This window comes from Ambystoma mexicanum, chromosome 11, assembly GCF_040938575.1.
Source record: "Ambystoma mexicanum isolate Mex_15411 chromosome 11, UKY_AmexF1_1, whole genome shotgun sequence".
NCBI classification, from domain to species: Eukaryota; Metazoa; Chordata; class Amphibia; order Caudata; family Ambystomatidae; genus Ambystoma; species Ambystoma mexicanum.
This window is the reverse complement of record NC_090934.1, coordinates 1,199,805,741-1,199,818,455: the sequence shown is the minus strand read 5'-3', so window position 1 is coordinate 1,199,818,455 and position 12,715 is coordinate 1,199,805,741. Positions and strand designations below refer to the sequence as shown.

At 48.8% G+C, this 12,715-nt stretch overlaps 1 protein-coding gene across 2 annotated transcripts in view; it reads left to right on the top strand.

The window, feature by feature from the left end:
• Positions 1–12,715, top strand: part of PTPN9 (protein tyrosine phosphatase non-receptor type 9) — an 808,671-nt gene that overhangs the window by 303,476 nt on the left and 492,480 nt on the right. For both annotated transcript variants that reach the window (XM_069624559.1, XM_069624558.1), the window contains one exon: positions 2,165–2,254. In XM_069624559.1, coding sequence (XP_069480660.1) covers positions 2,165–2,254 — 90 coding nt within the window. The remainder of the gene's footprint in view (positions 1–2,164; positions 2,255–12,715) is intronic.

Sequence of the window (12,715 nt, the reverse complement as noted above, 5' to 3'; positions counted from 1 at the left end):
CTCTGGAAGCATGGCATGCCGATGGGACACACGGCCAACACGAGGAGACTTGTGATTTATAGATGTGGATTTAGGTAGATGAGTCCATGGTTGCCGTGCAAAAACGGGGCGCTTTCCGGGAGAGATTTTTCAGTCAGCATGAACACATAGAGCATATTTGCAAAAGAGCTGCATGAGTAGTGTAGTTTAACCCGCACTCCATGAAAGGAACTTCTTAAAAAAAACAAAGTTCTGTTCCATGTCCTATGGCACGCTCTGGCTTCAAGACTTAAAAACATGTTGATGATTGACACTTTTTAAAATGCTTTTTAAAATATCATTTCGTTATTAAGGTTTCTCAGCTGTCAGGCACAAGGTTAAAACCTGTCCGGTCTTAACTTTAAGTCTACAGAGCAAGTCAATGGTGTTGGAAGGTGTAATATATTTAGTGGGAGATGCACGCCTGAAATGAGTTGGCCGCCTGGGTACAGGCTGAAGGGAAGACTTCCGCTTCAGTGCCATTCAACACACTTGCAAGTGCTGGTTGCAGGGGCCATTGGGAGTAAATCACTTCTTGCTTGGGTAGAGCTAGGTGGATGGCCTTGGGAAAATAAAGTTCAGCTCAAACGTTGGGCTTCATTTAGGGTCATCTGCGAGTGAGTGAGTGAGTGAGTGAATGCATGAATGAATGGAGAATTACATATTGGAATTGGGGGATGAGGGATAGGATTTAAACACAGATTGAGATCGGATTACTGAATGCATACTTGAATGTGAAAAGACCTTCTCCAGCATTTACTGCCCACATTGGAAATGTATGACCGGCAGCTGTAGAGGTTGCCATAAGGGGAACTTATTTTACAGTTTTTCATCAGTGGAGATATGCATGTGCAGCCTTGCCAGTTCACTTCGGCGACTAAGCACATGCGAACTGTGACAGCTCCCTTCTGTGACCAATAAATGACTATTCACTTACATCCGTGAGGAAGTTGCAGCTGGTCGCCCATGCCAGGAATGAATTACCAGCTCAGCTACCTCATTTCTGTCTGAAAGTACCTTGTGGTGCCTCATTTCAATGGGGAAGTGTCTGAATGTCGTAGCTGCTTGCCGCAGTAAGGAAGTGGCCACTGCTGGTGCAGTCTCACCTCATGGAAAAGGTAAGCACTGGTGGCACCAGCTACCTTGGGAAAGGACTATTTAAAGATCAGTGTGTGCTGGTCCACTGATTGGATTAGTACTTAAATGTCCGTACCATTATTTGTGGTATTGCCCACTTGGTTGCATGGCTCGCTTTTGCATGATTGTAGCATGTGTGGTGCCAGTTTATCTGACTGTGGAAGTTCAGTGCCCATCATTAGTGGCAAGTTACTACTTTAGACTGTCTTGGACTGCGCCAGGTTACCACAGTGGGGGAGTTGCTGTGGGTAAAGAAACACATTACAATTTGATGACCACTAGGGAGCCAAGCACCCATAGAGGGAGGACATTTCTATGCTATTCCCGTACCCTTCATACTCTAGAGCTACCCAGTTGCTTTGTTACTGCTACTGATTTTTTGATTGTAGCCTAGTCTTTTAATTAATTTGCTGTTTTTGTCTGCATCACTTCTACAGACGATTTCCAAAGCATTCAGCACCCTTTGTACTGAAATGGTATTTTGTAATGTTACTTCTGAATCCTCTTCCGAATTGCAGCGTAATATTGTCTGCATCTTAGTTTGAGTACATCTTTGGCCAAAGGAGCATTCTCCTGCTTAACACAAGGTACACATGTTCATGGAGACCGAGTCACTGTTGCTGGGTTTGGTGCCAACTCTATTGTCTCTACTTGTGCTCTCCCAAATGTGTTAAACTGTCTTGGTGGTCAGTGTTCAAGCAGAAATCTTTAGTAAAGGCCTACGCCAGAAATCTCCTCTGCTGAATTTAAAATGGGTAGTAGTTTCTGGCATTTCCAGGAGTTTGTCCGATGATCAGCTCCTTGGACAAGCATTCTTGGAGCACACTGGGTGGCAACATCGTCTTATTGTTCCCAGGTGTCCATCTGGAGTAATGTCTGTCTCTAGCATTAACGTGTGTCAATGCCTCTTCGCAGAATGCTTTCCAGCAGGGTATGAGCACTAGATGTTCTGTGTTCCTGGTTTCACTGTCTTGATCCCTTTTCTGTCGTTTCTCTCATGATACTACAGGAAACCAGATTGAAGGAAGGCATAGTGAAGCTGAAGCCCCAGGAGGAGCCACTGCGCTCTGAGCTCCTCAGTGGAAAATTCACTGTTCTGGTAAGCTACCCATGCATGGGATGACTGCTGCACAGCACCATAGTTCTGAGGCTGATGAAACCAAACCAATCCTTGGCCTCCTCTTGTTCGGCAGAGCAGCTGCAGGGAAAGGGGAGGCCACAGGATGCCTTTAGTTGGTTGAAACTTGAGTTATGTGTCTTGCTTTCACCTGACTCTTGCAAAGTGCCATAGTCCATTCCTGTAGCAACCACAACCCAAAAGCAACTTTTTATAAGCATATTACTCTAACCCTGCCTACTGACTCTGGGAATCGGCCGAAGGATGCACTTGGAATCTATGCACCAGAACAATGTATGACCCTGGCCATCAGCAATAGTACACCAGAGGTCCTCATGCCCGTGCCTATCTGCCAGATATAGTACCCGGTCCAGCAGAAATCATCACACCTTCTGTGTTTGTGCATCATTGATATCACTCAAGAGGTGCAAGACCTGTTGCACCTTCTGTAGCAGTGCCTCAAGGGTATTCCAAAGGGGAATAGCTTCACATTTTCTTTATCTGTGCAACACTAATGTCAAACCTAAGATCAATGACTTTCATATAATTTGTACCTCTGCATTACTGATCACATCAGCTGGGGCAAGTACCTTAAGGTGACAGGAAGCAGAGCGAGGTTCTGTGAAAGACTGGCAACGGCTAATGGAGAGACCTTGTAAGAAGGATACTGCGGTAATGGATTGCTGGAGGCCAAGGGCAAAGGAACAACTGGAGCAGGGAACCTCTACCTTGCATAGAGAAGAGCAGCTGCAGAGCCTGTGAACAAGAAGAGGAGGGAGGGTGATGAACGAGCAAGAGAGACCTATAGTGGTGCCAGGAAACACTTTTGTTGTATAGCGCACCTTATAAATATCCAGTACAAATTATAACTGAGCTCCTATACTGACATGAGACGGGAAAACACGTGGAGTGCTGGGGATGAGTTTTGATGCTTTCACTACTCTGAGCTAAGCCTCAAAGATAACCAAGAGAATAGTGTTTAACATGGTGATAACCAGAGAGAAGTGTACAAAGTGTAGCATGGTATTCTAACAAGTGAAGCGCCTCCTTGGAGTTGCGGGTCTGTCACTCCACAAGGTACACATGGGATGCAGAAGACCCAAGATTACCAAGAATTCAGTGTTGTAAGCTTACAGTCTCGGCGTACTGTCGGATGGGAATTTTATTTGCATCTGTCCACTAACATGTAACAAGGATGCTGAAGCCTAAAGAGAATCCAGAGTGTGTGACGCCAATAACCTATGTGCACGATCTGATGGGAGTTGTCGGTCTACACATCTTCTCTACCTATCCCAGATTGGTGTGAAGGCTACTTTAGTCCTGAAGAGACTATGGACTGTACTGCATGATGTCTTCACAGTACATCTACTGCCTGACTGGGATTAGGGAATAGAATTTTCACTCAAAAGGAAACCGAAGTTGAGACAAGCACAAAGAGGAATTCAGAGGGAAGTTTAATACAGAAGAAATAAAACCACCTGCTTGAAGGATTTTCTGAAACAACAAGAAATACATATGTTCTTTATTTTGCCATGTCCTTATTTAACTACCAGCCACAACGTTCATATGTCTTTTATACTTTTTAGAGATATTTTCATGATTGTCTCTTATGATCTATATATACTGTTTGTAATGCCTATGTTTTATGTGAATGCTAAAGGACATTTTATACTGCGCACAGTCACCACCAAGTGGTCCCTTGGCGGATCTGAAAGGTAAAAGAGTAGGATGGGTCACTAGGGCACAGCAGGACAAAGTTAGAGTGAGAGTTGTGATGTCCTGTTGACAGCTTCAGTTTGGTTAACACTGTTCGCTGAGCATGGGTGCAGTTTACGGATCGGTAGACTCCCATGTGCGGTTTTTGCGAGACTGTGTTGTTAGTTTTGTTGTTGCAGTGTAGTGAAGTGCATGGGGTTTGCTGTGCAAGGAAGTGGTTGTGCTTGTTTAGCGTTTGAGAGATGTATGCAGAGAGTTTAGGTTTGAGCGGTGGGGTTAGTGGGGTTAACTCATTGCTGTGTTAGGTGTCTCTGCCTGTCTGCCGGAGCGTTCCATGGTGGGTCACTTGTTGCGTTCTGCGTGTGGAGGTGGCGTGTCTATGTCTAGTGGTCGGTGGCAGGAAAGTGGTGAAGGCCTCCCCCCACTCCTGGGTCGCGATTGGTAAGGTTGCGAGTTTATACTGAAGGTTGATTTCTGTGTATGTGAATTGTATGGTAATTGGGATGCCTAGTATTATTAACTGAAGTGTTGTAAAGTGTTATAGGTTGGAACCATTGTTATGGAAATGTTTCTGAAATAAAGCTTACTTAACTGAAATGGAAATTCTTTTTTTCCCTGAATCTTCTTCTCAGGACTGTTCTCTCCCCCCTCTTTCATTTTGCTCCTAAAGTTGCTGTTATTTTCATTGTTTTTCTCTTTTGCTGTTGACATGCCGTCATGTTGCCAGTTTCTGTTGCTACTGACTTCATAACATCTGCAAAGTTCATCCTAGTTTCACTTTTTCTACCACAGAGCTTCTTGTTTCACTGATCCATCACCCTTTTTACTATTGCACTTCACTTCCTGGCTTTCCAGCATTTGTCCTTTCTTCTCTCCATTCTCTTTTTACCTATGACAGTCACCTGTGATTGCTGCTTCTTCTCCATTCCCCTTCTCAAGCTACTTTCCATTGGCTTTTCTTCCCTGCCCATCTTTGTTTCATTATCCATGCATTGTCCTTTATATGTGTTCACGGTCTTGCTCTTATGTTTTCTTGCTTGTTTCTCTGTACTTGCCCCTCATCTCTTTCCCTTAGCTATTCTTGTGCTGAACCCCACTTTTGATTTTTCCGTCTCCTAGTTCCCAAACTATGGAAAGCTCCCCCTTAACCTCTACGCGTTGCCCCTATGCTTGCCTCCTTCTGGTCTCTCAAAGCTTATCTTGCTATCCGTCCATTGCCAAGAATGTAACATGCTCTTTGCTTTTTCTGTTGCTTGTGTATTTTTGTTAGTTTAATTTGGTAGTGTGTACAAGAATTTGGTGTAAAGCATTTTATCAATTGATGAAAATAAATCTCCATAACGCGGGAGCTCAGAAACACTAGACTTGGACATTTGCCCAAAGCACAATAAAAAAAGCAGAGTTCTTCAGCAGAGATCTCCACAATAAGAGCGGAAGTTGAAGGCCCCAGAGACTAGGGACACATAATTTCCTCTTCGGAAGTTCACCCTTGGAGATCGTTTTGCCATAGAAGAAGAATGAATGAAGAAATGACCATTGCTTTCAGGATTGAGGTCTGTGAGGGGGTCGGAAATGTGAGAAAACTCTAGCTACTTGTCCATCTCACATGCATGCATTTTAAATAATGAGGGTGAGACAAGCACCTTTCTTTCCCTAACCTAACAGGGATTTCCCTACCTGTCAAACGAAGGCTAGAGGAAAATATTCCAATCTCCAAAAGTAACTGTCCCTCACACTTATACATACAACAAAATCATGCAGGGATTATATGGCTGCTTAAACTCCATGAAATAACAGTTATATTCAAACAGACATTTTATAAACATGCATCCTTGTGACCAGGGTCGGATCCCCTTCCCCAGGATCAATTCTGGATATTTCAAACCAAAGTCCAAATCAAGAAAGTTCTTTTCAGTAGCCAAGTTTCACTCAGGAGGAACACAAAGATATTTTAATTCCAGAAGTCCTTCACTTGGCAAGTGTAGTGTCTTCTTTCCAAACAGGATTTCTCACTCTTCAATTGTTAAAGTTTCCACAAACCTCTGTCTGACAAACCAGAAAGACTTTTTCTTCACACACCAAGGCGGTATTCAATGTAATTATTCTCTTCTTTGAAGACTAATCACGTTTCTTCTTCATAAGCATCACACTTTTGTTAGGCTGGTTTTACAACAGTTCATCATAATACATTAGTGGACTTGTCACTTTCAGTCCACCCCAACCTTCTTCCACAATGCAGTACTTCAAATTGTCTTCTTCCTGGGGCCACTCACCTGCCTGGACTAACTACTAATTGTCCTTTTCCTGGTGTACTCGCCTGCCAGGATAAAACTACTCACCACTACTACTACTCTGTGCTGTGAGGTATGCTTCAAGCTATCCACACTTAAATCCTCAATGGGCAAAGTCAATTAAATCAAAAACTGCTTGTTGGATAAGTCTTTTGATTTTCAACAACACATGGTTTATAACTTCTTTCACAAGGATACAGCATACATTGACAATGTCTCTCACACTGATTTATTAACCCTAGGCAATTACCAGGTTACTCACCGTAGTGTCCACCTTACTCCTAGTCAATAGTCCCCTTTCCTCCATACTTGTGGGATATCTCTCCGTCCTGTGGGACGGGACCGGAGCACTTTGTAAAAAGCATCCACATTTTTTTCAAAAATGTGTCCCTCCTCTCTTTCCTGCGTGGGGCCCGGAACGCGGCCGTAACCCCGCCCACCTTGGCTCCGCCCCACGCATCGCCCATCAGTCCTATTCTATCGCCGGGTCAAAGACCCATTAGCAATAACAGAGGAACCTTATTAGATGGGACGGCGGGCGGGCGTATGGAGGAAAGGGGTCTATGGACTAGGAGTAAGGTGGTCACTATGGTGAGTAACCTGGTAATACTCATACGTCCCCTCCCCTTTCCTCCATACTTGTGGGAGATTCCCAAGCACTCCTTACAGGAACTATGGGTGGATGGCAATACCCTTTACTGAAACAGGTTCTTCAGCACAGCCTGACCAAACTGAGCGTCAGCTCTAGAGCTTATGTCGAGACAGTAATGCTTATAGAAAGCAGATGGGGAGGCCCAAGTAGCTGCCCTAGCAATGGACTCCCAGGGAACATATTTCTGAAAAGCAACTGCGGCTGCCTTGCCCCGCACCAGGTGTGCATGAATACCCTTAGGAGGTTTCAGTCCTTGGACGCTGAAAGACTCCGTGATGCAGGTGGCAAGCCACCTGGAAATAGTTGCCTTAGACGCCGGCTTCCCCTGAGGGTTACCGAAGGTCACAAAAAGTTGAGAACTCCTAAACTCAGAAGTCCTGTCCAGGTAGAACTTAAGAGCTCTTCGGACATCAAGGCAGTGTAGAACTCTTTCAGCCTCTGAGGCAGGGTTCGGAAAAAAGACCGGAAGGGAGATCGACTGATTCAGATGGAATTCGATCACTACCTTCGGTAGGAAAGCCGGGTTTGTCCGAAGGACTACCTTGTCCTTGTGAAAGACCAAGAAAGGATGCTCCACCTACAATGCCGGGAGCTCACTCACTCTCCTTGCTGACATAATGGCGCCCAGAAAGGACACTTTCCAAGACAAGTACTTGAGGTCTACCGTAGCCATTGGTTCAAAGGGTTTATGGCACAGCGCCGTCAGGACTACATTGAGGTCCCATGGCGGGTGCGGATTACGAACCGGAGGGTAGAGGTGTGTCAAGCCAGCAAAATGCCTCTTCAACACTGGGTTAGTTAGAGAATAAGAACAAAGGTCTGTAGAAAGGTAAGCGGAAACCGCTGAGAGATAAGTCCTGCATGACAGAACATGAACCCCTGACTCTGCTAGGGAGGACATGAAGGACAGCACCGTGTCAATCGTGGCCACCCTCGTATCCAACTTCTTCTCCAAACACCACTGACAGAACCTGAGCCATTTACTCCTGTATTGAGATTTGGTCGAGGGTTTCCTGGCTGCCTTGATAATGCGCATGTTATCCGCAGACAAACTCAGATGCTCTAGAGACTTGAACTCAGGCACCATGCCTCCAAACTGAGCGATTGCGGGGAGGGGTGCCTCTGTTGTTCCCCCTGGTGAAGAAGATCGGGAGTTACTGGTAACCTGATCGGCGGAGACACTGACAGGTGTTGAAGTTCTGAGAACCAAAACCTGGCCGGCCATCACGGGGCTATCAGTAGAAGGGAACAGTTCAGAGTTCTTCAACTTCCAAATTGCACAGTGAACTAGAGGCAGAGGCGGGAAGGCGTAAGCTCTCATGTTGTGCCATGGCATCTCGAGAGCATCCCTCAGAGAGGAGGCTCCCAGCCCCCCTCTGGAGGCATACTGAGGAAGTATCTTGTTCACCGCCGTGGCAAAGAGGTCCACCTCCGGTGTGCCCCAACGCGAGAAAATCAATGATAGGACCTCCGCCTTCAACTCTCACTCGTAGCTGACCACTGTTCGCCGGCTGAGGGCATCCGCTGTGAAATTCAGCTGGCCCGGGATGTGCACTGCAAGCAGCCAGACACCATGAAGCACGGCCCACTCCCAAATCTGGATGGACAGGTCCACGAGAGGAGGAGACTTCGTTCCCCCTTGTTTGTTGATGTAATACATTGACACCACATTGTCCGTGCGTTTGCGGACCACCTTGTTGATAATGAGCGGTCTGAACGCCCTGAGCGCTAGGAAGATCGCCAGAAGCTCCAAATGATTTATGTGCAGGAGCTTGTCCTGAGGCGACCAGAGGTCCGAGACCTGAAGAAGATCTAACGTCGCACCCCACCCGAGGAGGGAGGAGTCTGTTGTGATCGTCACCGTGGGGACCGGGTCCTGAGACCCCGCTCCCCCAGACCAATTGCTGAGAGATGACCACCAATCCAGGTCCAATCTCATGGAATCCGGAATCATTATCCGCATGGAATCCGGATCCACTGCCTGACGCCATGAATTCCGAAGAGCCATCTGGGTCCGTCTAATTTTGAGATGAGCAAGAGGAAGAGCCAGTACACACGAGGCCATGAGGCCCAGAAGCCTCTGGAACCACCAGGCCGACATGCACTCCTACTGCGCAAACATCTGCACGTGGCCAACAGATCCGCCATTCCGCTATTCTGTCCCCGGTCAGATACACTCTGCAGTCGATCGTGTTCCATCGAAAACCCAGGAAGATCAGGTCCTGTGACACCGTCATGGAGGATTTCCGCCAGTTCACCGACAGCCTAAGAAGGAACAGGAGCTGAAGGAGAGACTGGAGGTTGCCCGCTGCTGCCACCGGACAAGGGCTGCGTAAGAGCCAGTCGTCCAAATACGGATACACATGGATACCCTGGAGGCGAAGAAAGGCCGCAATCAGCGACATCATCTTCCTGAGGCCAAAAGGAAGCACCCGAAACTGGAAGTGCTCCTCTCCCAAAGAGAAGCGGAGGTATCTCCTGTATGGATTCCAAATCAGGATATGCATGTACGCATCCTGAAGATCCACCACGCTGAGCCAATCGCCCATCTGCAAAGAGGAGCGTATCTGGCCGGGCGTGATCATCTTGCATTTCTCTTGGGGTAGGAAAAGATTGAACTGGGAAAGGTCTAGGATGGTGCGCAGGCCAGCCTGGTTGGGTTTTGGCACCGTAAACAGCCGGGAGTAGAAGCCCTCCCCTCGCTCCCCAAGGGGAACGGGTTCCACAGCTCTGAGGTCCAGAGGTTTCTGAACCTCGGCCTTGAGGGAGGGTGAGCCCGACAGCTGAAAAATAGAGTTGAGGGGTGGGGTAGGGGTAAAGGTAAGCAGAAGCCCGCTTGAGCGACTGACAAGACCATCTGTCTTCTGTGATGGTCTGCCACGCCTCCCAATGAGACGCAATGCGTCCTCCCACCGGGGTCTCGTGCGAGCGCGGAAAACCCTCATTTGGCAGGCTTATCGGTGGCAGTGCCACCTAATCCTGATGAGGCTGAGGAGCAGGAGAAAAACCGCGTACGCTGTTGTCTACGGCGGTTATTCCCAGCAGGAGTATCCACTCTGCAAGATTTGCGGTCGAGGAAGCCCCTAAAACCAGAGGAAGGTCGACTTTGCGACAATGGTGTCTGGGATTTGAAAGGAGCTTTAACCAGAACAGACAATGATTTAGCCGCCTGAGTGTTATCCTTGGTTTTGGTGAGCTCTACATCAGCAGAAGAAAGAAAAAGCTCCTTACCATCGAATGGAAGGTCCAACACCTTGTCTTGCACTTCCTTAGAAAATTTAGTGGCATGCAGCCACGCCTGCTGTGAGGTATCAGGCCCCGAGCCGAGGTGTCTACGTGATGAGCCGCAGCCTCCAGGAGGTCCTGGGCCAAGACCCTGGCATTGGAAAGGCCTCCTTTGAAATCTTCCAGCTTCTCGACCGGGATGTGCTCCTCCAACTCCGACAGACCTTTCCACATCTGCATGTTAGCTCCCGCCAATATCAATTCGGCGTTGGCCTGCCTGAGCTGCAAGGCCGAGTTGGCGAAGATTTTCCTCCCGAGGGAGTCGAGGAGCTTGTCCTCCTTTCCCAGAACCTGAGTAGCTGTCGTGGAAGAGGATGCTGCAGGCCTGGACTGCAAAGTGGCTGCAGCCACCACTGTGGAGGAGGGAGGCGGACAAGGCGACAGGGCCACCTCTTCCGAAGGATGCAGCCTGTACCTCGCATCAATCTTTTTATTGACAAAACGTCCCGAGTGTGGCTTTTCCCAGACTCTTTGGACCTCGGCCAGAACGTCCTTCTGCAGGAAAAGGCTGGTACGCTCCAAAGGAGACAGGGTGAAAGCCCCAGAAAGCATGCCCTCCTGCAGAGCGGGTGCCTCAGGCACCGGAACATCTAAGAAACTCATCATGTCCAGTACCCGGTCATGAAAGGCTCTGATAGATCGGGGAAGGTCCTCGTTGTCCTGATCACCTTGAGGGTCATCCGACAGGTCAGGATCCTGCTGACCCATGTCAGGCACTGCCTTGTCCACTGTGGACAATGGAGGCAAAGGCGTGAGAGCAGGGGGGTGGGAGCACCACGGGCAAGGGAAGCGCCGGCAGAACCACCAGAAGAACAGGTGGAGCCGGAGGCGCCGGTGGACATATCTCCTTGAAAAGCCCTTTGAAATTTTCCCTCATGGGGTCGGTGCGCATAAGCGCCTGAAATTTACCGAAAAAGGCATCCTCAGGAGATTGTTTCGGGACATGAGGAGGCCTCTCATGAGGTGGACAAATCCAGGGACGTAACGGGGAAGGGTGCCACACCGGCCCCTCCACCGAAGTATCCACATAAATCAAAGGAGCCGCAACCGCGGCCAACGAAACATTGTGCGGAAGAGGCATCCGGGCGTTCCAATCATAAACCGGCCGGTAAGGATGCGCACAAGGGACCTTAGGTTTATCCAAGAGACCGAGCCCTACACCAGAAGCCGATGGCGTAGTTGTAGGGGTAGCACCTAAAATGGCCGCCGTGGTCGTGGGGGGGAACGGGTGCCATTTTGTCCTCATCTGAGGGGAACTGCGGCACGTGAGGCAGGGGTCCCCGTCGATGGATCAGGGGTCTTAATTTTAGCCTTAACATAAGGAACCTCGGCCGAGCCGCTACTATGAGGCCTGGAATGTTTTTGTGACGTACCAACTGCCAACTGAGCCTTCAAAGGAAGGACCTCGGCACTGCCGGTAAAAGAACTTTGCTTCTTTGCCCCCTCAACAGATCTGGTGTCACCACAAGAGCGGGAACGGTGCGCTTTCACCGACAAAGCCATGACCGGCCTCTCAGAACTGTTGGTAGCTTTAGCCTCTGTACGAGGGACCTTGGACCCAGGCCCGGTAACAGCCTTTTCTGTGTAGGCCTCGAACAACCGTTCGGTAACTACAAGCCCAGCCAAGGCCTCGGGGCGCACCCCGGTTTTGTTTTTGAGTTGAGGGACGCCGACAGAGTCCTCAGAGCGAACTCCGGTACCCCATGACTCAGTAGAACTGGGTCTACAAACAGCCCCCACAGGAGGGGCCTCGGAGCGTACTGCGGTGTTCACAGGCCCCTTACGGAGACCCTCAGAGAAAACTCTGGTAGAATTATTAGGCCCAATGGGCACCTCAGGGCGAACCCCAGTAACAGAGCGATCAACGCCCCTCCAGGACCGAGAGGAACCCAGGAAGGTATCCCCCGGTCGGGGTGCTCTGAAAAGTAAAGAACTTACCGGGCGTATTTTCTTCTCGTTGATGAATGCCTGAAAATGCAAAGGATTTCGTCGGAACACCTCCTCCCACCGCTCCAACTGACGTTGAAGTGCCCGGACCGATAGGGAGTCACAGTAAAAACAGGAGTCCCAAGGGTGTTCCGGACCCAAACACTCTAAACAAAGAGGATGGGGATCCGCCCTCGCGAAGCGACGGTGACACGATGAACAATCTGGAAAGTCTAATTTGAAAGACATAGACAGACTAGTAAACGCGCTAGCGAGAGCCAGAGAGGAAAAAAGGGAAGAAAATCTTCCGAGGATGCAAGTGCGTCCGGCCCCGAACGAGCAGAGAAAATCACTGATGGGAGATGAGCGGGGCGGAGCCAAAGTGGGCGGGATTACGGCCGCGTGCCGGGCCCCGCGCAGGAAAGAGAGGGACACATTGTTGGAAAAAATGTGGATGCTTTTTACAAAGTGCTCCTGTCCCGTCCCACAAGTAAGGAGGAAAGGCGACGGGACATAGGAGTATGCAGGTTACATTTCTCTTACCCTTTGATTTATACAAGGGGCGCTTCTCTC